Genomic DNA, 27,315 nt, shown 5'->3' on the forward strand with positions numbered 1-27,315 from the left:
CCATTCAGTGTGGCTGCTGTCTCGCATTTAAGCTGTGATTAATATGGATGGGGTGGCCACCAGGGCACCTGTGCTTTTTCCTCTTTCCTCTTCTTTTGAAAGAACTCCTTCTTCCCCGTCCACACATGCCTTTTTCCGAAAGAGCTTCTTCCTCGTAGAAAGAGGATTACCAATGCTGGAAAAAAACCCTCTGTTCTTTCGATTTACTTTTGGAAGAATGTGGTTACAGGGTGGACGTAACTCAGGTTTTGTCAGAAAAAACGGCCGTTCTTCTGACAAAACTCTGTAGTATAGACATACTCTTAGACCCTTAGGTGCTTTTAAAAATGTTACCTTAAGCCTTATTGTCAGTGGGGGACAGGTGCTTTTGAATATGTGCCTTTTTGTTTTGTTTCAGAATGATTATAGAAATAAACTACTATGTAAAGAGTAGAAAACAACAAAACTATTAATACTTTGAGCTCTGTGGGCAGAGATTGTTCTATGTATTTAAAAAGCCTAGCACAATTAGATGCTGGGCCATGACTTGGACTCCTAAGGTATGTCTAGACGACATGCCTCTGCCAACAGAGGCATGTAAAATAGGCTACCCAACACAGTCAATGAATCAGGGATTTAAATATCCCCGGCTTCATTAAAATAAAAATGGCCGCCACACTGAGCCGGCTCAGCTGATCGTCAGCACAGCGCGTGAGTCAAGACACGGATCGGTCGACATGGAAAGCCTTTGTCTACCGCTCCCTGGTGCCTCGTGAAACGAGGTTTATAGGAGCGTTCGACAAAGGCTTCCCCTGTCGACCGATCTGCATCTTGACTTGCGCGCTGTGCTGACGATCAGCTGAGCCGGCACAGCATGGCAGCCATTTTTATTTTAATGAAGCCAGGGGTATTTAAATCCCTGATTCATTGACTATGTTGGGTAGCCTATTTTATTCAACTGGTCATTCAATTTAATGACCAGTGTCGGGTAGCCTATTTTACATGCCTCTGTCTGCAGAGGCATGTAGTCTAGACATACCCCTAGGTGCTATGGTAATACAAATTCAATTAATAAAGTAAACTCTGATGCCTGTCATTCAGTGCAAAGTCACGGCTTATCAAAATGTTTGTGTGTTAATTTTTATGTTGGCCCAGTTTTGGTCAAAAATCCATCCACACAGTACCAACTGGATGGTCAGGGTCCCATTATGCACCCAAGTAATCCTGTTTATTTGCTTCCTTCCTTCGTACTTTTACTGTATTGAAAGGATTTTTAATTTTAAAAAATTCACATAATTGTTACATTTGAGATTTTAAAAGAAACAAACGCAATATTTCAGCAATGTCCACAGCCACATTCAAAGCATAAATACTCAACAAAAACACATTTATATACAGCACGCATAATTATAGAAATACAAAAATAAAATTTGGAAAGCAAAAATAAATGAATAATTCTTTATGGCTCTGATAAGGTTAAAAAAGCAACCAAAAGAGGCTTAAATAGAAGTTCATAATAGCAGACATTATCTTTCTTTATCATTGTGTCTTATTATAGTTAAGAAGTGCTTATTCTGCCTGGACCTTTACATACACAATTGCGCAGCTCCTTTTCTTTGGAATTTTTTTTAAATGTTCAAGGACAGTCCCCATTCTTCAGCTGATGAACAGATGTAATTTCAAATAGTGAGAAACACAGCTTCATCTGAGTCTGGATCTTTGCCGCTGTCTTCACTAGGCAGGCAACCACCACCGCTTGGGGACCTGCAGCTCAAATCCTCCACACCAGACTCTTGGTCACTATTGGCTGAAAGGTCAGGGTCAGAGCTTTTCAGGTTGTCCTGGGTCAGAATCAAGGCAGAGTCTTCTTCATCTCCTTGTGAAGGGCTCCGCGATGGGAATGATTTCACGTTGTTAACGTAATCCTGGGGTGTGTTGGCTATGCTGTTGTTAGCAATAGAAAGCCCTAAGTGTGTGGTTCGATCTTGTTGCTTCGAGTTTTCTTTTCCGTTGTATAACTGCACTTTGTTGAGATTTGCCAGTCTCTGAAAGAGAAACAACACACAGTAAAAGCTCTGTTATCCGGCTTGTTGAGGGGCTGGCGGGTGCCAGTTAACTGAGAATTATACTTTATAAGTGGAATACCAATTTTCAAAGAAACAGAATACAATAAAATGAATAAAGTATAAAATAGTACACAGGTACTCATCCCGTAGTAGAACTGCACTACAAAGTGGTTGGTTTCTTGAAGCACTTAGGTGTGTACAGGTAAATTTTTCTATATAGTAGGTCAGTGGTCACCAACCAGTAAATCAAGATCTACCGGTATTTCTTAGAGCCTCTGACAGGTGATCCAGACTGGTTTGGCTGGGAAGCTATCAAGCGCTGGCACTTGAGTTGCCCCTCCACCCACTATCATACTGCTCCTGCCTTGGAGCTGCCCCCCTGGGAGCCTCCTGCTTGCTGTGCAGGATGTGGGAGGGAGAAGAGAGGGGGCGCTGATGTCAGTATGTCCCTCCTCCCCCTCTTCTGTACCCAATTTCCACACAGAGAGAAGGGGATGGAGGGAGCTTGACAATGCAAATCTCTTGCCTGTCTGACTGTGTGTGTGTCTCTATCACTCTCACTTACACGCATTGTCCTTCACTCTCCTCTCCCAACCCAACACGTATGTGAGGGGTTGTTGTTACTTCTTTTACTGCTTGCAAAGTGTGGTATTTTTGGTTTTTGACTGGTCTGTGCATTTCATAATTGTCATTTCTCTCTGCTGACGCTTATATTTCGTTCTCAAATGCCTAACCTGTCGTGGCTGGAGTCATTATCCCTCTGGTAATTGCTGCTCCCAGAAGTGGCTGGCATGTCCCTGCAGCCCTTGAGAAAGGCAGAGCAGGGGGTTGCCACATGCTGTCCTTGCCTGCAGACACTACTCTTGCAGCTCCCATTGATCAGTAATGGGGAACCATGGCCAGGAGAAGCTGTGGGCTCAGTACCCGTAGATATGGGGCAGTACATGACGCCATGGAGCCATTACTGTACATGCCAGCTGCTTTCAGGAGTGGTTCAGGGCAAAGGCAGGAGTAAGCCTGCATTAAGTCCACTGCTCTACCACCCGAAAGCTATCTCAGTTAAATGGTGCCCAGCCAGAATCCCTGTCCCAGCCCTGAACCTTCTCCTGCACTCAACCTCCTGCCTCAGACATGAGTCCCCCTGCACACAAACTCCTTCCCAGAGCTTGCACCCTGACCCCCCACCTGGATCCCAGTCCCCAACCCTGGGCTAAGCTTGGAGCTCCTCCCACACTCCAAATCCTTTGGCCCAAAACCAGAGCCTGCACCCCCCAACTCCCTACCCCAGCCTGGTGAAAGTTAGTGAGGATGGGGGAGAAAGTGGAATGGAGTGAGCAGGATGAGATCTCAGAGAAGGGGTGGACCTGGGGCAGGGCCTCAAAGAAGGTGGGAAGGAAGCTGGGCAAGGGTATTTGGGTTTGAGGTAGACCTTACATTGCACTTACATTGAAAAAGTGACCTTGTGGTTAAAAAGGTTGGAGACCACTGCTAGTAGGTTATGACACTACATTTCAGTATGGGCAGTGCCTGGCATGCTCCCAGATCATTAAAATACACTTAACGCTAAGCCAATATTGAACAGAATTTAATCTGTCTTTGATGATTCAGAAGGCACTTCAGGATCTTGCAGTGCCTCAGGGTCATCATTATCAACATCAATTAACATTATCATCAATCAATATCGGGAATGGCGCACTGCAGACACTGGGAACTGTGAGGGGTGGAGCCTGCAGATATAAACATAACCAAAATGTCTGGCAGCCCTCCAGTGGATTACTCTGATGGGCTGAAGGTTGCCAACCCCTTCTTTAGGTCATATGGGAGCAAGAAAAATTAATTTTTGTCTACACTGTCCGCTTGAATTTCCACAAGACCACTGACGATCTCATGTAAGATTGTCAGTGTTCTTACGGAAATGCTATGCTGCTCCCGTTCGGGCAAAAGCCCTCTTGCGCAAATGCTTTTGTGCAAGAGGGCCAGTGCAGACAATGCGGTATTGTTTTGCGCAAAAAAGCCCCGATGGCGAAAATGGCGATTGGGGCTTTCTTGCGCAAAATCGCATCTAGATTGGCACGGACGCTTTTCCGCAAAAAGTGCTTTTGCGGAAAAGTATCCATGTCAATCTAGATGCTCTTTTCTGCAAATGCTTTTAATGGAAAACTTTTCCATTAAAAGCATTTGCGGAAAATCATGCCAGTCTAGACGTAGCCTATGTGTCTGTGCATTATTCTTGCCAGCTTGGTATTATACATACTACAGATGTGAAAGTAACAGGTAACTGTAGGAGTTGGAGCAGCTTCCCACCTACCCTGGGCTGGCTTCTCTCCCAGGAAGGCAACTTCCCTGCCACAGAGCAGCCACCTTCTGCGGGAGCCAGGCCGGCATGGGCTGGTGGCCCCACTCTCAAGGAGGCTTTGCTGTGAACTCTGCAGCATAAAGCTTAAATAAGCTTTATTTTGTAGAGCCTGCAGTGCGTGCAACTGTGTAACTGCTCAGATTTTCAGCGGTTACATGGTTACCTCTTTAACTGACTTTTTACATTCCTAATATTTACCTGACCTCCATTGTACATGTCCTGCAGAAAGGTGAGCAAAACTACCTAGTTAGATAAAATTCATTAGCGACTTCTCTACTAATTAATCTTATTTGAGAATATGAAGTCTGGAACAATCAGATTAAGTGTCTATTACCTGTTCTAAGACCTCAAGCTCTTCTTCTAACTGCTGAGTTTCTTCTTTCACTGCCATCAGGTAATCGGTAACGGACTGGCGAGGATGTATTCCCTTTTCAAAGCGGTTATACATACCACTCCAGAACCTGCAATTGATAGCAGGGATGCTCAGATGTGTGAAATGAAGGCAGTATGTAGGAGAGAATAGTCTTAAACATATATAAGTACCATGCTGCATGATGTTATTGAAAAACAGATTTATTGCTACAAGTTTGTCAAGTACTTTAAATCATGTCTAACAATAAAACAGAATCATAAGCATGTAAATCTATATAGACTAAAACTGGCATTAATCAATAATATACAATTTTAAGAACCATCAGGCTACATTTGATTTAGACCACAGGTTGGACCTAATCTGTCTGGAATACTTATTGAAAGTAATAATTTTAAAAAAGACCTGCTTAGCTTATTAAAGGTATTTACTGTCAACAAAAATGCATGTTCTGTCAAAATGAATACACAACTTTGCTAAGAAGAACATAAGTTATATTTGTATTTGTTCTATATCCTGAATTTAAATACACTATAAATCAGTTGTAGCTGCATCAAACTTAAGGCTGAAGCCAGCTTTCCATTATAAGTCCAATTTCAGCCCCTCCCAGTTTTCCACAAAAGAGAACTACTCCTTCTGAAGTATGCTCTGAGGGCAGGGTTTTATTTTGTTTTTTATTTGTGTGTTTGTTTTTTGGTGAAAAGTTAGGTAAAAATCAGATGAGTCATCTAAAAGCTATGGTGTGACATGTTACTTAAAAATTCACATTTATCTAAAATGTTAAACAGCAAGAGCCAAAACATATCTCAAGGGAGAGTTTGTATTTTGTTGGCCTGTGTTAGCACATTTGCTGGGGGTCAGTCCCTTCCCCTCTCTGCCTGATGTGGCACAGTGATCAGAACTTGAGTCTCCCCGCAGCTTTACTTATTTATACACTGGGGGACAGCTCCAGTAGGAGAGCCTAAGAGAGATCTGACCAGAATACCCCACAGCCAAGTAATTAGTGCACTCTTGCTGGAAGGTAGAAACCTGGTTTAAAATCCTTCATCTACATCAGGCAGAGAGAAGAATTGAACTGGGATCTTCCACATATAGGGTGAACACCCTAACCCCTGGATGAAAGATTATAAAGGCTGGGGGAATGGCTGCTCTAGCATTTCAAAAGCTGATCAATTCCAGGCATGAATTCATGGCTGTAAAGCCCAAATGGAAGCAGGTGCTGTCTTCTGATGCAGATTTAGGCACTTTTGAGGGGCAGGGTTTAGAACAGGGCTACTCAACATATGGCTCGCGGGCTGCATACAGCCCACGGCCCGTTTGTTTGCAGCCCATGGATGGGAGCCAAAAAAAAGAAATAGTCAATATATCATGGTCTTCTGTTGATATGTGTTTTAGTAGTTAAATTCTTGGACTGTCATTGACCATTAAAAGTGCTGTCATCTGGGTGGAAATCAGGTAAATACTGCATTTTATTAATATCAGCAGAACTGACTTAAATGGGGCCTGTGTGTTGTGAAGTCTTGCCTTAATCTTTGTACAGGCAGTCCCCGACTTATGCGGATCCGACTTACGTCAGATCCGCACTTACGAACAGGGCTATCTCGCCCCGGAGCTCGCAGGCAGCAGTCTGCCACCTCGACCTCCGGGGCGAGAAAAGCTGCTCCCGGTGCCCCTGGTCTGCTGGGGACCGTCTCCAGCAGACCAGGGGAACCGGGAGCAAAGCCGCAGCCGCAGCGGGTTTGCTCCCGGTGTCCCTGGTCTGCTGGAGACGGTCCCCAGCAGACCAGGGGCACCGGGAGCAAAGCCGCAGCCGCAGCCGCAGCCGCAGCCGCAGCCGCAGCCGCAGCGGGATCCTGCGCTTCTGAGGCTTTGCTCTGGCAAAGCCTCAGAAGCGCGGGACCCCGCTGCGGCTGCGGTTTTGCTCCCGGTGCCCCTGGTCTGCTGGAGACGGTCCCCAGCAGACCAGGGACACCGGGAGCAAAGCCGCAGCCGCGGCGGGTCCCGTGCCAGAGCAAAGCCTCAGAGGCGCGGCACCCCACCGCTGCGGCTTTGCTCCCCGTGTCCCTGGTCTGCTGGGGGGGGGGCGCAGCTAGTGTGCCCCCCCCAGCAGACCAGGCTTTTGTTGTGGACCCTGGGGCAGAGCAGCTGGGGCGCTGCCGGTTGGTCCCGCAGCGCCGCTCTGGGCACTACTGGACCAACCCGGCAGCACCCCAGCTGCTCTGCCCCAGGCGTCCTGATTCAGCCGCTGCTGGTCAGTTTCAGCAGCGGCTGAATCAGGATGCCTGGGGCAGAGCAGCTGGGATGCTGCTGGGTTGGTCCAGTAGCGCCAAGGAGCGGCGCTACTGGAGCAACCCAGAAGCACCCCAGCTGCTCTGCCCCAGGCGTCCCCAAGTCGGCCGCTGCTGAAACTGACCAGCGCTGACTACAGGAAGCCCGAGGCACAGTTGCTCTGCCCCGGGCTTCCTGGAATCAGCCGCTGATCAGTTTCAGCAGCAGCTGACTTGGGGACTTGGGGTTCTTAAGTTGAATCTGTATGTAAGTCAGAACTGGCGGTCAGTGTCAGCAGCGGCTGAATCTGGACGCCAGTTCCGACTTACATACAGATTCAACTTAAGAACAAACCTACAGTCCCTATCTTGTACGTAACCCGGGGACTGCCTGTATTCATGCCCGTCAGTGTGAAATAATCTATTTGCATATATATTTGCATGTATATGCAACCACACTTAAGTTGCGACCCTCGGCATGTGCTGTGAGTATCACTGTGGCCCCCAGGGCTTCCAAAGTTGAGTAGCCCTGATTTAGAACATACTGAATATCAATGCATTTAAGCATATGCTAACGTACATTCCTGAATGGAGATCTTCACAACTGATTCTAACTATTAAATCTTTGCAGCTTAGTGATACCAAGCTGTTGTAGTCTGCAATGCAATGCAATTAATTTAAAGTAAAAGACCTGTAAAATAATAACCCTGTGCTAAAAAAGCTCTTCAGAAAATGCAAGCAGCATAGGGTTTCACAAGCCAGTTCTGTGTAATTGCTCCTGAGCTATGCATCCATCTGCATGCTCTTGTGTGATTTGTTGACGGTAGTCTTCAGTTAAATAACTGTTCCCTTTAACCTGCAAATGAAAAGTCAGCTCAGATGAGGGCATGTGACTTAAGTACGTTTGGATAATTGTGTAATATCTCTTCTCCCCTATTTTCTAATTCTCCTGGTAACATGTGGCCGGCACCTGACTGCATACGTAAGTAGCTGGGCAGACAGATTAAGTAACAGACTTGAATTAAGAATTCAGCTGTCTAGCCATGGGACTGGCAGAGATAGATACTCTATGAGATTTTTACCTAATACTAAGTGGTTTCTTTTTCTTTCTTTCTTTCCAAACCTATGTTAATTTAGCAATGTCCCTTAAACCCTATATTCATTAACACAAAAGGCCCCATCCTGCAAACATTAATCAAAGTAGTCCACTTAAAATTACTGGGATTACTCACATGAGTAAGTGCCTGCAATATCAGGCCCATATTTTGAATGTCTCTTTTACAAATATCATTGTACCTAAAGAGATACCATCATGTAAAATTAGAGTTTTTACTTGAACTATTCTTGACCTGGAGTGTTAAACATGAAAGAATACTAACATTAATTTATTTTTAATCATTTATGGGCTTTTGTTTATCTTTTAGCATATCCCTTAGCTTGAAATACGAAAATAACTATTCAGTTGTATTTATAGTCATTTTAATCACTTTCACTTCTCTTGTATTAGCAGCAAAATAGACTGTTTAAGTTGACAAAACCAGTAACACCATTTTGGATGCTATTAGACTCTATAGAAACTTGAAAGATACTTTCCCAGTGTTTCCTAGAATTTATCAGTGAAGTTGGACAGACTATTTTATTTGCTTATGTACTAAATACTTGTTTTAACAGATTTGAGTGAGATCCTATTAGCTCTCTAGAACCACTTTCACCTGTGATGCTGATTGCCTAAGGGAATCAAATATTCATCACAAAATCTGGCATAGCAGAAATGTAGCACCCACAGATTAGAATAGAATTCACAAGAATCTTCTAATGAGATAAGTGCCTATGCATGTAATAGGTACACACAACTATTAATGCAGTCTTAGGCACAAGCTTCTTTTGTAGCTAATCAAATTAGTGATAATGTTGAGTCTGAATATTGGCAGGTAGGAAGTTTACTCACTGTAGCTGAGTTTACCAGTGTATCTAGCAACATACTAGAATAAATATACAGTATAAGATTAAGTTCTGAGATTATCAGTTTTGTTCTAATACACCCCCACAATTAACAGGCACTGTGCAGTGGCAGCAACAACAAGCAAAGTCACCTACTTGTACAAGAAATTGCAGGGAGCTGTCTGTGGGCGCAGGGTCCCCTGGGTCTGACTGTGGTCTGCTCTATACAGAGGATTCATGTAATCTGCACGATTCTTGCACAAGTGAGCCCAAAGTGAATATGTTCGTTCTTGAATTCTGAGAAAGGATTTCAAAGAAAAATACATAAACTGCTTGCCAGAGTGCAGGTATAGCTAGAGACCAGGGAAGATACATCAGTGCTCTTTGCTAGTTGCTAGAATCAGTGTCAAAGCCTCTTAAGAAAATTACACAAATTGTAATTGTAGAATGTTCCTTCACTGGACTTTAAAGGTGAAATCCAACATATCTCTCAAAAACCAGAGTAGCTGGATGAATGAATAAAATGCAGCCTCCATTTCAGGGGCCATACCTAGGGCTTCTATGATCTGAAACAGCTGCCACTCATCCTCTGTATCAATTCTGTGTTGTGTGGAGGCCACTGAATCTGTATATTCATGAATCCCAGAGCCTCTCTTGCACCTCCTCATTGCTCATGGCATTGCAGACCTATATGTACTTGATGCACAAACACTTCCTGCAGCACGTAATAGGTCAAGCACCCTATTGCAGCTATTCATTCAATAGTTAAACCTCACATAGCTTGAAGTGGACAGAGGACCTTCCACTGGTTCTCCACATCATGGGTGAATTTCACCCACTTTTAAGGGCATGTATACACTGAAGGACAAAAGCCAAATTAAGCTACACAACTTCAGCTAAGTCAACTGTGTAGCTTAAGTCGAAATAGCTTAATTCGGGTTTGGTGCTGTCTACACAGCAGGAAGTGGAAGGAAAAACACTGCCCCTGACTTCCCTTATTCCTCATAAAATAAGGGTTACAGGAGTTGGAGTAAGAAGTCCTCCAGGTCGACATGTCGAAATAACTGCTCACAGTAGGGACATGCACTATGTTATTTCGGAATAATGTTGATTATTCCAAAATAACACTGCTATGTAGATGTGCCCTAAGGGTGCTGACCTTCCAAATTGGCAACAGATTGCTAGGCAGCCACACCTTCTGAGTGGCACTGTAACGATTATGGCAACCCTCCCTTTACAGAAGGAATGACCAATTACCAGTAGGGGTCCATTCCCTTCAAGTATGTCTACACTTCAGGATAAGGTCAAATTAAAATACTCAAGCTCCGCTACGTTAATTATGTAGCTGAAGTCAAAGTACCTTAACTTGACTTTTGGCACCGTTCACATTGCAGTAAGTCAAAGAGAGGACACTCTTCCTTCGACTCCCCTTACTCCTTATGGAAGCAGGACTACTGGCATTGACCGGAGTGCCCCTCTCAGTTCCAATTAGAGTGTCTTCACTAGACCTGCTAATTCAAACCCTGGAAGATCAACAGCAGCAGCTTTAGAGGTTAGAGAGATTATGCCAAGCTCTATTCCTTTCTGTGGGTGAGTCACTGCAGCTTTTAGGGATAATCAGTTTGTGCAGATACAGTTTGAAACAGTTGTTTGCTGCATGATCTATGGAGCTAAAAAGCAGCACTGAATTGGTGTGTCTAAACTACATGGCTCCATCGATGGAGCCATGAAGATTAGGCTGATCGGCAAAGGGAAATGAAGCTACGATTTAAATAATCGTGGCTTCATTTCAATTTAAATGGCTGCCACGCTGAGCCAACAAACAGCTGATCAGCTGTTTGTCGGCTCAGCGCGCTACTCTGGACGCTTCCACGCCGACCTGAAAGCCCTTTAACAACCTCCCCATTATGCCTCGTAGGATGAGGTTTACCGGAGAGGTCGATAAAGGGCTTTCAGGTCAGCGCAGGAACGTCCAGACTAGCGCGCTGAGCTGACAAACAGCTGATCAGCTGTTTGTCGGCTCAGCGCTGCAGCCATTTAAATTTAAATGAAGCTGCAATTATTTAAATCACGGCTTCATTTCCCTTTGCCAAACAAACAAATCTATATGGCTCGACGGAGCCATGTAGTTTAGACATACCCTAAATGTTGCGGCTCAGCCTGGAGGTTGAGTTCTGCTGCCCAGAGAAGAGGGTAAGCCCTTTCTGATCCCCTTTGGTCTGGAGGTCAATTCACTCTTCCCAACCAGGGTATCCAAAGTGTTACCATTGGGAACCCCAGTTCCTTACCCCAAAGGAGTGGGACAGAGATAAATTTGGCTCTGGGAAAATTTGAAGATTCAACCCTAGGCAGGGAAATGGATTTTCTCACACACATAGCTCTGGGGTAAGTACAATCACACTGAGTATGCCAAAGGCTGAATGAGGCCCTGAACTCCTACCCCACCTATAAATTAAACACACAACACTGCACATTACAGAAGCTCAACTTTTTTTGTTAAATTATCTTGTCAGATAAAGGCAGGCAAGAAGTGTACATCACTGCACTTTGCGGCATGTACATTTATACAGACATTTTAATCTTTAATATTCAGAAACCCTGCAAATCCCACCTATACCTATGCAGTTAAAGAACAGAAAATCATACTTCAGCTCTCGTCTCTCCTTCTGGCTGTTACACAGGAAATTACCAAACTGGCAGGAATAGATATGATGTTGTATGTGGATCAAGAATCTTTCATTGAACTCAAAGGCACAGGGAAACTGTTCCGTTAGCTGCCAAACACACTCAATAAACTGATCCATAACTGGGGATATCTCTTTTGGATCTCCATCTAAATTGCCATACCTAAAATAATGCAAGATATTATCATTATAACCTGAAATCCAATAGAAATCCTTCATGCACACCAAATTATTACATGATGGGAAAAAATGCTTTCTGTGTGCGAGAGCGGAGTCATGGTTTCATGGTGAATTTTTAATCGTGTCACTAAATTGGGCAGGATTAAACTTCTGTTCACAGAAGGGATGCTGGGTTTGCAAGTCAGGAACAGGAGAAGCAGGAATTCATTGTAGGGGAATATTGTGAAGGCCAAAATTATAACGAGATTCAGAAATGAATTAGGTAAGTTCATGGAGAATAGGTCCATCAATGGCTATTAGCCAAGATGATCTTTAATGCTGCCCCATACACTGGGTATCTCTAGCATGTGGCTACCAATAGATGGGAGTGGGCAACAGGAGATGGATCATTTCATGATTACTTGTTCTGTTCATTCCCTCTAAAGCACCTGGCATTGGCTACCACTGAAGACAGGATACTGGGCTAGATGAACCATTGATCTGACCTAGTATGGCCATTCTTACGGTCTGTCAGATCAGTACATTATTTTATATTCCCATTTACTTAAAGTAACTTTAGTTTTGACAGACTATTTGCCAATAGATTGAGTAGGTCTCAGATCACAGATTCTTGATGCTAATTGCACTTAAACACATGCCTAAAGTTATGCGCTCTCCTGGGTAAGGGTGCTTTCCTGATCTAAACCAGAATTCTGCCTGAGTGAAATCTTGTCTCCTATTGGAGTCTATGGCAGAACTCCCATTGACTTCAATCCAAAATGAATTCTTCAATGCTAAGGGTGTGTCTAGACTACATGGCTCCGTCAATGGAGCCATGTGAATTAGTTTATTCGGCATAGTCAAAGAAGCGGGGATTTAAATAATCCCCACTTCGCTAAAATAAACATGGCCGCCACGCTGTGCCGACGATCAGCTGATCTGGCACGGCGGGGAAGTCTAGACACGGTGCGGTCAACAAAGGAAGCCTCGTTTCACGAGACATACCGGAGCGGTCGACAAAGGCTTCCCTTGTCGACCACGCTGCGTCTAGACTGCCGCGCTGTGCTGGATCAGCTGATCGTCGGCACAGCGTGGTGGCCATGTTTATTTTAATGAAGCGGAGATTATTTAAATCCCTGCTTCTTTGACTATGCCAAATAAACTAATTTACATGGCTCCATCGATGGAGCCATGTAGTCTAGACATAGCCTAAAAGTAATCACAAGACAAACATCCAGTATACTAAATAGTATACAATGAAGAAAGAATGGTAAAAAAAATTAAATTTAATTTTCCAACATTCTATAAAAATAATGGAAAAAGGTATGAAGAATAATTAAGGGCATTCTATTAGTTTACTTTCTCATTGCCATTTAAAAACAAAAGTAAAGTGGCAACAGTAGAGAACTGACTTTCCCTTCTGAAAAAAAATATGTATGAAAAACAAACCTTACAGTACCCTTCCTTACCTGTGATTAAATTTGTGCCCAAAGGAAACCCAATCTTTTTCAATTAATACCTAAAATGAGAAAAGTGTGATATAATGGAATCAAGATTAATTTTTGGATCAAGCAGAAGAATGATGGAAATGAGCACTGCTGTATTTCAACAAAACTTGATTCAGAATGACTCCCTATCATTTGTTATTAAAATATACAAGCCTTGCAAACCTACCATTACAGGAATGACCATAAGATTGGTAAAAACAAAAGGAAAAACTATATAGCACTTTAAAGACTAACAAGATGGTTTAATAAGTGATGAGCTTTCATGGGCCAGACCCACTTCCTCAGATCATATTCTGGAAGAGAACTGGCATGACCATATATACCAAAGGACTACAATGAAAAAAGTGAACACATTATTAAACTGACAAATCAGATTTAGTACAGAAGGTGGGGTGAGAGAGAAGGAGGGAGAGAATAGCTATTTATGAGTCAATTAATGGCTAATCAGGGGTGATAACATTCATGCACATTCTGCCAGAGCCAATTTGTATATTGGGCCTCTTGTTGAAAAGGAACAAATTTTCAGACATGGTTTCCCCAAACTTAAACCCCTGGGTTGCACCCAGTTTGATGGACACAAAAATTTTGCCTATCTTCAAAAAATTTAATCCTAAATGTAAAATGATGTACCCAAAACAATGTCTTGGGCAACAACACCACAGTTTCTTTGCCATGGTTAAAAAATCAGAGACATGCATTTGATGGAACCAAATATTTGATGTTCATTTGGATAATCTGGCTTTGATCATTTAAACCACTTTGTAGTTTTTTTCAACTTCCTACTTAAGAAAAGACATTTTAAGGAAAAGTTTCTTTTCTTTACACACAAAGAACATTAGTGATAATACAGTGCACATGATGTCATAGAGCAGTTATGTTTTCTCTTAAATAGGCTTACTTACCATAAATCCCTTCATAGTTCTGTAAAATGGATCTAATAGAAGGCTTGCTACAGAGCAAACCTGAGCTGTTCTGTCCCAGCCATCCGAGCAATGAACAAGAACACTCACACCTTCCTCTGCCACAGCCTAAAATACAAAAAGATTCATAGATGTAGCAAATAAGATTATGGCAATATGTAACTGTAGAGACGCACGCTGATCCATTGGCTTAGAGTGCTAGCTTAGCATTCCCCAGTTCAGCTTTTTGCTTTGCTACAGGCCCTGCAGGAAGCCAGCGCTACCTCCATTGTCGCTGGAGGTAGGTAGTGGGGTTTCCTGTGGGGTGAGGGGAAATGAGGGGCCGAACGCCTCACGTTGGTAACCATGGGCTTAAAGCGTCTTCACCCAGAACTGCTACACAGCTATGTCAACAGAAGTTTGTGCTGTAGACCTGCCCTCTGAGCAAGTTTCCTAGACCTGAAGAAGAGTTCGATAAACTTGAAAGCCTGCCTCTCTTACCAACAGAAGTTGGTCCAATAAATGATATTACCTTCCCCATCTTCAGCGGTGGCAAATTATATAGGCCCCAAAGGTCGAGGCCAGGAGACTTGTGTCCCTCTCCCAGGCCTGCCTGCCAGTGTCTCTCGGCCCTGCCTGACACACCTGGGTGATTTAAACAGGCTTAGGGGGCCTTGCCACCACCAGCGGCAGTGGAGCTAGAGCAGCTTTCTAGCCACTATCTGTGTGCAGCTGCCAGCACGTCCCTGTGGCCCATAGGAAGGAGGGGGGTTGTCTCCACATGCTTCCCCCACCCTGAGCACCTCTACAGCTAATGGGAGCTGGGGGGGTGATGCTTGCAAAAGCAGAGCCTGCGAGCAACAGCACATGGCCAGAGGGGAGTGCCTTAGGTAAGTGTCACATCCCAACCCTTTCCCCCTGCACCTCTGCCCCCTGTACTCACTCCCACCCCCAAAATCCCTACTATAGCCTTCAACCCTTACTTCTTCCTGCACCGCCACCCCTTGCCCCAGCCAAGAGCCTGGACGCAAACTCCATCCCAGAGCCTGCACCCCAGACCTCCTCCCACACCCAAACTCCCTCCCAAAGCCTGCACCCTGCACCTTTCCTGCACCCCAATCCCTTGCCCCAGCCCAGAGCCTGCACTCAGCACCCAAACTCCCTTCCTGAGCTTACACTCCTGACCCCTTCAGCACCCAAACTCCCTCCCAAGCCTTAGGTGGGTGAGGTGAGGGAGGGATTTGGCCCCATTTTGAGCACCACCAAAATTTCTACAAACTTGCCACCCCTGCCCACCTGTCTCTACTATGCTAGGAGCGACATGGGGACAACGACACTGCATATCTTGGTAACACACAGGAGTTGGTTGAGGTGATAAATGAAGTTGACTCATGAAAGTGGGACCGCAGTGTAATTATTTTTAACAGGTGTGCACAGGGACAATCATGCCTAGCGGTAGTGCTATGACACTTAACCAGCAATATGGGGAACTTAAAAAAAGAGAAACAGGATTAGTAACTGTCAGCATTGGTTAGTAAAGGCTACACTGCAATTCAGGTAATTAGCAAATAAGAATAGTAAGGAATAAACGTTAATTGGCAAAGTGTTGAAATGACAATATTTGCCACATTGAAAATTGTCTCTCCTCCCATCACAGAAACATTACACATTTAGGCTGTGTCTACACTGGCCGCGAGTTCTTGCGCAAGTACGCTGACGTTCTAATGTATGAAATCAGTGCTTCTTGCGCAAGAACTCTGATGCTTCCGCTCAGGAATAAGCCCTCTTGCGCAACTGTTCTTGAGCAAGAGGCCAGTGTAGACAGGCAACATGAATTTCTTGCACAAGAAAGCCCTATGGTTAAAATGGCCATCAGAGCTTTCTTGCGCAAGAGAGTGTCCACACTGGCAAGGATGCTTTTGCGCAAAAGCACATCTCTTGCGCAAACATACATGCCAGTGTAGACACTCTCTTCTGGAAGAGTTTTTGCACAAGAACTCTTCCGCAAAAGAGTTCTTGCGCAAGATCTTGCCAGTGTAGACGTAGCCTTAGGGTTGGATTATTTTCTAGTGTAACTTCACCTAAATCAATGATGTTTCACCAGCAATGACTCTGGCCCTGTTTTTTCTGTATCAAGTTAATCAGTTTTCATTTAGTTTTACATAATTTACCTTCGCAATGAAGATGCCTGCATCCATGATGGCTTTGATGTGTTTTAGCCAACCAGAATTTTCCAGGCCCCAAAGGAAGTCACTCATAGAAGGAGACCTCAGCTCACAAACTGCAAAGTAAGCCACACTTTTAATAAACAACAGAATATTTTAATTCATAGATTCTGCTACCTCTTCTGCATAGGCACTAATACATTCACAGATTCTCTGTGTAAAGCAGACATATTTTGAAAAGGAATTCTTTAAGGTTTATCTAAGGTTTTATACAACATGTATGAAAATCATAAATTAAAGGGAAAGCAATGAGTGAAATGTGGCCCAAAGTGTAAAAAAAAAAATAGTTTTTACAAAACCTATAAGAGAACTGCTTCTTTTAAAGAAGCTGTACTTTGGAATTTATATAAATATTTCTTCCACAGTGCAGGTTTTCCATAAGTATAACTATTTTAATAGTAATAATGAAAGCCAAGTTTTCAAATATCATAGAATACTAAAACTGGAAGGGACTTTGAAATGTCAAGTCCAGTCCCCAGCCCTCATGGCAGGACCAAGCACCATCTAGATCATCCCTGCTCTTAAATATTTCCAATGATGGAGATTCCACAACCTCCCTAGGCAATTTATTCCAGCATTTAACCACCCTGCAGGTAGGCAGTTTTTTCTAATGTCCAACCTAAATCTCCCATGCTGCAATTTAAGCCCATTGTTTTTTGTCCTATCCTCAGAGGCCAAGGAGACCAGTTTTTCTCCTTTCTTCTTATAACACCCTTTTAGATACATGAAAACTGCTGTCATGTCCCCTCTCAATCTTCCCTTTTCTAAACTAAACAAGCCAAATTCTTTCAGTCTTTCCTCATAGGTCATGTTTTCTAGAAATCTTTGACAGAAGGAAAGGATGATCCTGTGATTAATTATCAAAACTCGGAGTCAAGAAGATTGTGGATTTTCTCCAGATTTCATGTGTGACCTTGGCCAAGTCCTGCAGGATAAAATTTTCAAAAATGGCCATGAATTTGGGCACAAAGAAAGTAATCTAACCATTGAAGCTCCTGCCCTTAACTTCACTGTGTCTAAGTACCCCACCTGTAGGAAGAGTTCTAAGGATTAACTCAAAAATACTGTGAAAGAAATCTGAGCTCTTCCTAAGTTCCTAAGGAAGTTACATTTATTTTTAATATTATTTAGCAGGACATCTAAATCCCATATTTTAATGCTCTCAGCAGCAGCTAGACAAGTAAATGACCATTTTTAATTCATACATGTGTTAAGCTAAGCATTCATGTGTGACCTTCAGAAGCCAAGTATACAGCAAAAATATCTGATATTTATCTCAATACACTGAAAATAGACCGGGGGAATCTCTTGGCTGCCTGCAGGCTCCCATGCACCTTCTGTAATATAATAGGGGCTGGAGTAGTGACTGCTGCCCCTTTGCATTCACTCTTGCCAGAGATATTGCTCATTGTACCAATCTATTCAGAACAATTTTTCCTCTCACAACCAATCAATACTGTTTGTTAGGAGCTCACATATTATGCCAAAAGTTATTTTCTTGGTAGACATTAGTGGAGGCACAGACAAGCGTTCTCCTAGAACTGGCTGAGGTGTTCTGGATAAGCCAAGAGGAAAAAGTCTGAGAGGGAATCTCAACAGACACCATCAACAAGAGTCTACCTTGAAATTACATTTAGCTGGAGAGTGCTGGATGGAGACTTATTCTGTATTTATTCATTTATTTATTTAGTTAGTAGCAGTTCTGTAGCAACTAAAAGCCATAGCACTGGACAAACACAAAACAAAAAGATGGTCCCTGTCTCAAAAAGCTTACAACCTCTATTGATTATTTCCTTTTAATTTGAAATAACACACACGATTCATAGAACATTCAAGTCAGATAGCAAATATTGGGGGAGAGGAAGTTTACTCAGATCAACTTTCCAATATTTGTGGTTTAAATACGATGTTCAAATCCCAGACGTGAATGCTAAATCAGTGTGTAAAGATACACAAAGAGAATTTATGTACCTAACATGGGATTCAGATGTCCTATTAACTATCTGGGAGTGAAAACTGGACACGCTGTATTATACGAACGTTCATCCCTTGAAATCATATATATTACACCATTGCACTATTATAACTATAACATATTTTCATCTCCTTAAAACGTCTGATTATTTTTGTAGTCTGTATGATATTGTTTCATCTCATTATAGTTAAGTGTCTGTTTTTATTCTACCTACACACACACACACACACACACGCATCCAAAATCAGTAACGGGGCAAAAAAACCAAAAACAGAAACAAAAAAAGCCCCACCTCTCTGTCATCTGAAATCTGGCATGTGATCTTAGTCCAGTAAAAACCCTTCTTTAAAAAGCCAAATTCTTTGTCAGCCATTTTAAAATTTCATGTGCCAAATCCATCACAGACATAAGACCACACAACTCTCGTAACTCGGGTACAGCTGCGCCAGCTTTTCTCATCAGTGAATTTGACTTAGGTGCTGCGATCTTCTTCTGGAAGAGGAAATGCAAACGAAGTGCTCATTAGCATTTCTCACACTCTCATTTGAATATCCTCTTCCATTCCCTTTTGCAGATAGAGTTGCCAGGTGTCTGGTATTCACCCGGACAGTCCAGTATTTTTGCCTCCTGTACAGTAAAAAAATTCAGAAAATACTGGACACCTAAGATGTCCGATATTTTCTGGTATTTTTCCCCAGCCAGGAGGCAAAAATGCCGGGCACCTGGCAACCCTACAAACACTCAGAACCCGGCCTTCCCCTCCCCCCCCCCCCGTTTCCCAACACCCCCAGCCCTCCGACCCTATGCTTACCTGATTCTGCAAAGCTGCCAGCACAAAATGGCGTCCGGCAAAAAGACCAAGGGGAAGCAACGACTCCTCTGGGTCTTAGTGCTCAACCACTCCCCTGTTCCTATCCCTGCACTCACTCTTAAAGGGGACATGCTGTTCTATTTTATATATATATATATATTTTTGCTCAACAACTTTGGTCACACACACACCTCTTTTTTTTTTCTTCAACAGAATTTTTTCCCGGTGTTTTTTTTTGGGGGGGGGAGCAGGTGTTCAGTATTTTTGTTTCAACCATCTGGCAAACCTATTTGCAGAAGAGGTTTATGCGCAAAAACCCTCTTTTGCACAAGAACCCTTATTCCTCAAAAAATGAGGTTTACAGGTTCTTATGCAAATGGGTGTTTTTGCACAAAAAAAGCCCCATCTACACAGGGTGTTTTTGCACAAAAACCTCTTCCACAAAAAGGATCAGAAGAGGATATGCAAATGTGAGTGCGAGAAAAGCTAATGAGCACTTCATTTGCATTTCCTCTTCTGGAAAAAGATCGCAGTCTATATGTAGCCTAAAAAAGAAATGGTATGGTTCTATGCTGAGATTGTAGATTTATGGAACAAGGCATAACACTCAAACACACTTTCAGAACACTAACACTTTTTTAAAGACTGGGTTAAATTCTTGGCTTTGTTATAGTAAATGACAAAAAAAAATTCCATTTTTGTCAGTGTAGCCAGGATTTCACTCTATAAGTAAAATTGTGAATTAATGCACACCAGAGCTCAATTTCTCTGATATTTTTAACCCCTTTTCATTATGACACATTATAAGACACATTAGCCTAACCAGCACTATGTAAAGTACAGCAATCTTTGAACACAGAGGTTGTCACAGAAGTTTATTTTACAACTCATTTTTAAAAGGCTTTAAAAAAAAACCCTGAATAACTGCATTGAAAGCAAACAGCCTTTTAAATGATTAATGTTCCTGTGCAGATGGAAGCATAAGCAATTAGTTGCTGGATTTTAATTGAAGCTGCTGGCTCTGTTTGCAAAAGCCCATGGTAAAGCTGAAATACTACTTTGCTCATTCCTGCTACCAAATCAGAATCAATATTTACTCACCCTTTTTACTGTGCAAAGTCTATTTTGTCCTAAATTGGAGGCATATGCCATATATTTTAAGTAATGCTGGCTACCAATCTGTGATGCTGACTACTGATCTATAGTATGATAATATATTCAGTGAATGCTGAATTCAGTTACCAGGCAAAACATACATGAAGTCATACAAATATCTATGGATCAGCAGAAAAGAAATAAAAACTTAACTACATAAGGCTCTGCAGCTATTTCACATGGTCAAGGGTATGAGGCAGAATTGACCTTACTCAATTATAATGAAAATTATACTGTCAAGTCTAGCATGCCCTCCATGCATCATATGGGGAGGAAACTGCTGGATTAAATGTTCCCATTTCCAGCAACTCAAGGCCCTGCAAATCCTAAAGCTGGCTTTTCTTCGGTTGGGGGAAGGGTTAACATCTGTGGGCCAAATCTTCTGGTGAAGTCCAAAGACCATAGGATTTGTTCCTAGCTAAGCACAGATGTTGCTAATATAAACAGAAGTCCCTATTCACCATTTTTAGTGTTCAAATACAGCCGGGCATGCTGTGCATGATCTAAATGAAAAGAATATAACAGATCAAATTCTGGTTGCAACCTGCATGCTGGAGCTAAACTCATCCAAAGGGAAATACACATACCAAATATTACCAAAGAAATGTTAATGTTTCTCTGACTCTTAGTTGTAAGGTGACCAGACAACAAATGTTAAAAATCGGGATGGGGGATGGGGCATAATAAGCACCTATCCAAAAAAAAGCCCTGATTATCATGACTGTTCTATCCCTATAAAATAGGGATATCTGTTCATGTCCTACACACAGCTCCCTTCTGCATTCTTTACTGCTTAACACAGGAATGATTTGGCAGAATCATTTATTTGACTATTGCTTGGTCACAGTGACCACAAATGTGTACACACAAGAGGGTGTGGACCACACTGCCTATTTGGCCATGCCCTGTTATGTCCTTCCAGACATATGAGGAGCAGTCTTCCTGCCGCTTTTCACAGGAGATAGGATTTGGTCAGCCAACTTCTGCACAGTTCTCCTAACACTGAGTATGGATCTCCTGAAGTGCATATGTGGAGCTCTGGCCAGAAAATGAAAATGAGTTAATATATTTCAGTACATTAAAACATTATTTTTGTATTCATTTGGACAGCAACTCACTGAAAGTTCATTGCCCTTACATTATTGCTAAATCCTACAAGATGGGGCAAAGGAAAACTGAGTACAACTGACAAAGGGTAATTAGGGCACTGGGTGCATTCAGGGAACGTGTCTGCTCTTCCGCTTTTTTTGCAGAAGAGCAGACGTGCTCTTTCAGAAGCCCTGTCTTCCTCCTCCCACGAGGAAGAAGGGCTCTTCTGAAAGAAGAAGCTTTTCCGAAATTTGACCCAGTAGAGATGGGCCAAATTTTGGAAAAGCCTCTTTTGAAAAAACTATCAGAAAAAGGTATGCAAATTGCGGAGTGCAATTTGCTTACCTGTTTCCATTTGATCATTGTAGTGTAGACATGCTTCTGATACACATATATCACCTCACTCTTGCAGCACAGAGAGCAACTGCAGTGTTAAGCCCCTTTGCAAGCTGGATCTCCGACCTATGCAATGGACATGCAGTTCATCCACTGTTTGGACTCTCCCATGGGTGATCAGAGGGGTGGGATTTTATTTTAGTCACTAAGTATGTAACCCAGTATGACAGCTAAATTCTTTCACACTAATTAGAGAAGAATGAGCTGGTTGGAAAATGGAATTCTGTCCCATGGGAACTTCAGACATTTTGAAATTTGTTTTCATTCTGACTCAGGGCAAAAATGTCAACATTTCAAAACTTAGAATGGAAATTATGAAAAAATTGGATTCACAATCATCAAGCTGTTTTGATAATATCTATTTATTTCATTTTGAGGAGTACAACTTAATATAAATTATATATTAAATATATAATATTAAATATATGAATCAATAAAGTCAAAATGAAATTAAACCAATTGATACAGTGAAAAAGAAAGTTTTACTTTGTCAAAATAAAACAAAACTTAAATGAAAAGTTTTGACATTTTCCCCATAGAAAATTTCATCACAATTGACATATACTGTGAAATGTTTCAGTCTCAAAGAAACAGGATTTTCTGATGAAAAACTGTTCTGTCAAAAAAAAAATCAGCCAGCTCTATTAGGGAATTTATCTGAGATACATCACAGAAAAGTCATCTGAAGTCTTCACTATGTTAGACTCAAGAACCAATTCTCCTTTTGCTCCATCTTAACTCCACTGATGATAGTGGAATTACTATACCCCTAGTTTATGCCAGTGGGAGATCAGAAACAGGTGCTCTGTGACCCCATATCTCTTCACTTTTTTCCCATCCATAGTTCATTCTTTTAACAGATTTTATGCTCCCTGAAATGCTCCACAATATCTCACACTGAGCAGATATTGGGTGTGTTGATATCTAAATATTTGCTTGAAAGTAAGAAAAACAAACATTTACATTGTAGGTTGGACTCGGTTAAGCTGAATCCGCATTCACTTAAGTGTTTAAAACTAGTGTTGAACTCTCTAACCCAGAAATCTCTTGTCTGGCAACATGCATGATGCGCACCAGAGAGCCCCAGAGGCTGGGTGTGGGAGGCTGTCCAGAAGTCCAGCAGCAGGGGGACCAATAGCCAGGAAAATGGCTGGGACTGGGAGCTGAGCCGGGCTGGTGGCAGGGGAGGCCAGTAACTGGAAGTGGCCGGTGGCCAGAGGCATGCTACTATAACTGGGAAAAAAAGAGAGGCTCCAGAGTACCTATGTACATCTTCAACTGTTTTGAACTTCATTTGGTGACTTAATAGGCTTAACCTGTTCTGAGCTGAAAGCCATAAGGCTCAGTAAAAGAATCAATATGGTGTTGATGTGCTTAAATATTTTGGTACCTGTAACCATGGCCTGGGCCTCTTAAATGTCTAATTTTTATCATTCCAGGTTTATAGATTGAAGATTGTAAGAAAAAAAGGGCTGCTTCAATACATTGTCTTCTTTAAAATAGATGCTAAGATCTTTAGTTCCCAAACTGTGCGAAATGTTAAAATCATAGATACATAATAAATAAATGATGTTGTTTGATATGGGTTTGGGGCATGGTCTGCATAATTTTAGGGCCAAAGCACATTAGTATCCCACATAGCTTGATGTTTTGTTTCACTACATTATCTTTGATGGACTTGTGTTGAACAAATACAAGGACGGGTTTATTCACTTGGCATTACTTCCAGTCAAACAATACATTGCTGTTAACTGGAAATCCTCTATTCCCTCATCTTCAGACTTTTAGATCAAGGAACTTAATAATAATATTCCATAGAGAGGCTGATGTATTATATGAAAATAAATTGCCTTGAAGATACTGAATTAACCAAGGACCTGCTACCCAGCAAGAAAGAGATCTTGGGAGTCATATGATTTAGGGTGCATCTACACAGCACCCAAAACTCGAAATAAGACACAAAATTTGCGCTGCACAAATTGTATAGCTTACTTCGAGTCTACTTTGAAATAGGCTAATTCAAAATTTGGCACTGTCTACACAGTGCCAAATTTTGAAATAATGTGCTATTTCAAGCCATCTCTTAACCCTCGAGCAATGAGGTTTCCAGGGATGGCGAAATAGCATGCCCGTTATTTCAAAAAATATTTCAAAATAACAGGCACATTTCTAAGATGCAGGGTAGCTATTTCGGGATACCAAAGTATCCTGAAATATCTCCAATGTGTAGAAGTACCCTTAGAGCCCCAGGATGCAGTAGGGATTAGTTATTTCAAAATAGTGGCACTGGCCTGTCCATACTAACGCTATTTCAAAATTAGCATTATTTCCCCAGGAAACCAAGAGAATAGATTTCACAATAAGCAGCCTGTGATTTCAAAATAACGGGTTTAGAATTGTGGATGTTCCACTTACAAATTCAATCTAAGAGGGGTTATTTCGAAATAACGTGCTAGTGTAGACCAGGGCTCAGAAACTAACAAAAATATACATAGTATCATGAACTTTCATGGGCAAAATCCACTTTTTCAAAAGAACGGGTGGGTTTTGCCAACAAAAGCTCATGATACTATATGGCTACGTCTACATTGGCAAGATTTTGCGCAAATACTCTTTAACGCAAGAGTTTTTGCGTTAGAGTATTTGAGCAAGACAGCGTCTAAACGGGCACGTGCTTTTCCGCAAGAGATGTGCTTTTGTGCAAAAGCATCTGTGCCAGTGTAGATGCTCTCTTGTGCAAGAAAGCTCCGATGGCCATTTTAACCATCGGGCTTTCTTGCGCAAGAAATTAATGTTGCCTGTCTACACTGGCCTCTTGCACAAGAACACTTGCACAAGAGGGCTTATTCCTGAGTGGGAGCGTCATAGTTCTTGCACAAGAAGCATTGATTTCTTACATTAGAATGTCAGTGTTCTTGTGCAAGAACTCATGGCCAGTGTAGACAGGCAGAAAGTTTTTGCGCAAAATCTTGCCAATGTAGACACAGCCTATATGTTTTTGTTAGATTCTAAGGTGCCACAGAACTACTTGTTTTAAAGTTACACTCTGAGAGTTTTTAGAATATGAAAAACACATATAAATATGCTGAAAATAGCTTCCCCCACAAACTGGCAGAGTCTCCCTCCCCCATCACATACTCATATCTTCAAAAGCACCCAGAGGCAAAAACAAAACCCAATACCTATGTGCAAGGAGCTTCTCCCTCTAATCAAACAGCATTTTTACAGGCCAGGAAAGGCTACAGTGCCTCCAAACTGCCCTGAGGATGCACAGGTGGAAGCTGTCTGATCCCGGACTTTCCAGAATGTGGCTGGACCAGAAAACCTCTGGACCAGAGAGCCCTAAACCCCAAGGTTGCCAGTGGCTGGGAGGGGAGCTGGTCTGGTGGTGGAGTCCTACCAGTGGGCTGTTGGCTAGAGTAGAACCTTTGGCCACGGGCAGAGAGCACCACCAAACAGAGCTGGGCCAGCATTCAGAGTGGCGCCAGCAGTGGAGGGCCAACAGTCAGAGTGGAGCAGGCAGCAGAGTCCCGGAGGCTGGGGGCAGAGGAGCCATGTCACTCAGAGCAGGGGCAGTGCATTGACTGGGGCCAGAGACCAGGAGGCGAGCCCCAGGAAAGCCCGGAGACCCGAGCTCCCTGGTCTAGCAAACTCTTGTACCAGACCCTCAGGTCCTGAGGGTGCCAAACTGTACTGTGTCCAAACTGGGGGTGGAGAGGGAGAGTCATGGCCTCACCTCCACTCTTGTGTCAGTCTGCAGACTGAGAGTGGTGTGCAGCAGGCTTCTATGCTGCACCACACATAGGAAAGTAATTATGACTGTGATACCCATGAAAAGTGAATAGTACAGGGAGCTTTTCTTGCCTTTGTGTCTGGCTAAAAGGCTGTGTCTTTCTTTTGGAACCAAATCTCACTACCATGATTCATACTTTTGTCACCACAAGATGATACTAAGGCAATGCACTCTACTTTAGGGCTGTGTCTACACTGGGCCACTTATTCCGGAAAATCAGCCGCTTTTCCGGAATTAGCTGCGAGCTGTCTACACTGGCCCTTGAATTTCCGGAAAAGCAACGACGCTCTACTGTACAAAATCAGCCGCTATTCCGGAAAAGCCACACTGCTCCCGCTCGGGCACAAGTCCTTATTCCGGAACACTGTTCCGGAAAAGGGCCAGTGTAGACAGCCCAGTAGTCTTTTCCGGAAAAAAGCCCTGATCGCGAAAATGACGATCGGGGCTCTTTTCCGGAAAAGCGCGTCTACATTGGCCACAGATGCTTTTCCGGAAAAAGCCCTTTTTCCGGAAAAGCAGCCTGCCAATGTAGAAGCTCTTTTTCCGGAAATACTTATAACGAAAACTATTCTGTTTTAAGCATTTCCGGAAATTCATGCCAGTGTAGACACAGCCTAGAAGTTTTAGAAAACTGATCAGCTGTTGGTTCAGGTGTAGTCTGTAATTCACCCAACACACATGCTCCAGCAATAGTTAATTCTAGAGTTTAATATCTTACTCATTTGCTTTATCTTTTCCAAAATGCAAACCAATCACACATATTCAAGAAATTCAAATATACAGAGCTAGATCTGGGGAATCTAATATATAAAGGAGAATGTTTGTATGTTTGTGCTCTAATAACTTGAACACTATGGGTACGTCTAAACTACATGACTCCGTCGACGGAGCCATGTAGATTTGTTGTTTTGGCAAAGGCAAATGAAGCCGCGATTTAAATGATCGCGGCTTCATTTACATTTACATGGCTGCCGCGCTGAGCCGCCAAACAGCTGATTAGCTGTTTGTCCACTCAGCGCGCTAGTCTGGATGCTCCCCTGCCGACATCAAAGCCCCTTGTCGGCAGCCCCGGTAAACCTCATCCCACGAGGAATAACGGGGCTGCCGACAAAGGGCTTTGATGTCGGCAGGGGAGCGTCCAGACTAGCGCGCTGAACAGACAAACAGCTGATCAGCTGTTTGTCGACTCAGCGCGGCAGCCATGTAAATTTAAATGAAGCCGCGATCATTTAAATCGCGGCTTCATTTGCCTTTGCCTATAATCCTAATCTACATGGCTCCATCGACGGAGCCATGTAGTCTAGACACAGCCTATATAAGAGCTACCGCAACCAAACTTTCCATGGGATAACCTTTCCTCCAGGAGAAGGTTTTAAGGTACTGTGGAAGGGTGTGACGGGGGCCCTACTTCCCCCACACACACTAGCTCCGCCGGCGGCAATGAGCTCCCAGGCCACCGCTGTTCTGGGCCTGTGGCGCTTGTGCAGAGGCGGTGCACAGAGGACCGCCCTCTGGGCGCAGGCGCGCCTCAGCCAGCGTGCAAACCAGCAGGCAGGTAGACCCAGGGAGAACAGGGGTGCCGGCATGGAAAAGGGCGCTGACAGTTAAAACTGGCTTCGGGCCAGACACAAGGGGAGGAGAG

General features: G+C 43.0%; 1 protein-coding gene across 2 annotated transcripts in view; it reads right to left on the reverse strand.

Annotated features, from left to right (window-relative positions):
* Positions 1 to 881: 881 nt before the first annotated feature.
* The window catches only part of MTMR7 (myotubularin related protein 7), a 77,358-nt gene continuing 50,924 nt past the window's right edge, over positions 882 to 27,315 (reverse strand). For both annotated transcript variants that reach the window (XM_006128430.5, XM_075930348.2), the window contains 7 exons: positions 16,401 to 16,510; positions 14,233 to 14,358; positions 13,292 to 13,341; positions 11,626 to 11,826; positions 9,136 to 9,276; positions 4,736 to 4,862; positions 882 to 2,024 (listed from right to left, as the gene is read on the reverse strand). In XM_006128430.5, the coding sequence (XP_006128492.3) occupies positions 1,659 to 2,024; positions 4,736 to 4,862; positions 9,136 to 9,276; positions 11,626 to 11,826; positions 13,292 to 13,341; positions 14,233 to 14,358; positions 16,401 to 16,510 (1,121 nt within the window). In that variant the 3' untranslated portion in view covers positions 882 to 1,658. The remainder of the gene's footprint in view (positions 2,025 to 4,735; positions 4,863 to 9,135; positions 9,277 to 11,625; positions 11,827 to 13,291; positions 13,342 to 14,232; positions 14,359 to 16,400; positions 16,511 to 27,315) is intronic.

The sequence above is a fragment of the Pelodiscus sinensis genome, chromosome 4 (assembly GCF_052426305.1).
Source record: "Pelodiscus sinensis isolate ZL-2025 chromosome 4, ASM5242630v1, whole genome shotgun sequence".
NCBI classification, from domain to species: domain Eukaryota; kingdom Metazoa; phylum Chordata; order Testudines; family Trionychidae; genus Pelodiscus; species Pelodiscus sinensis.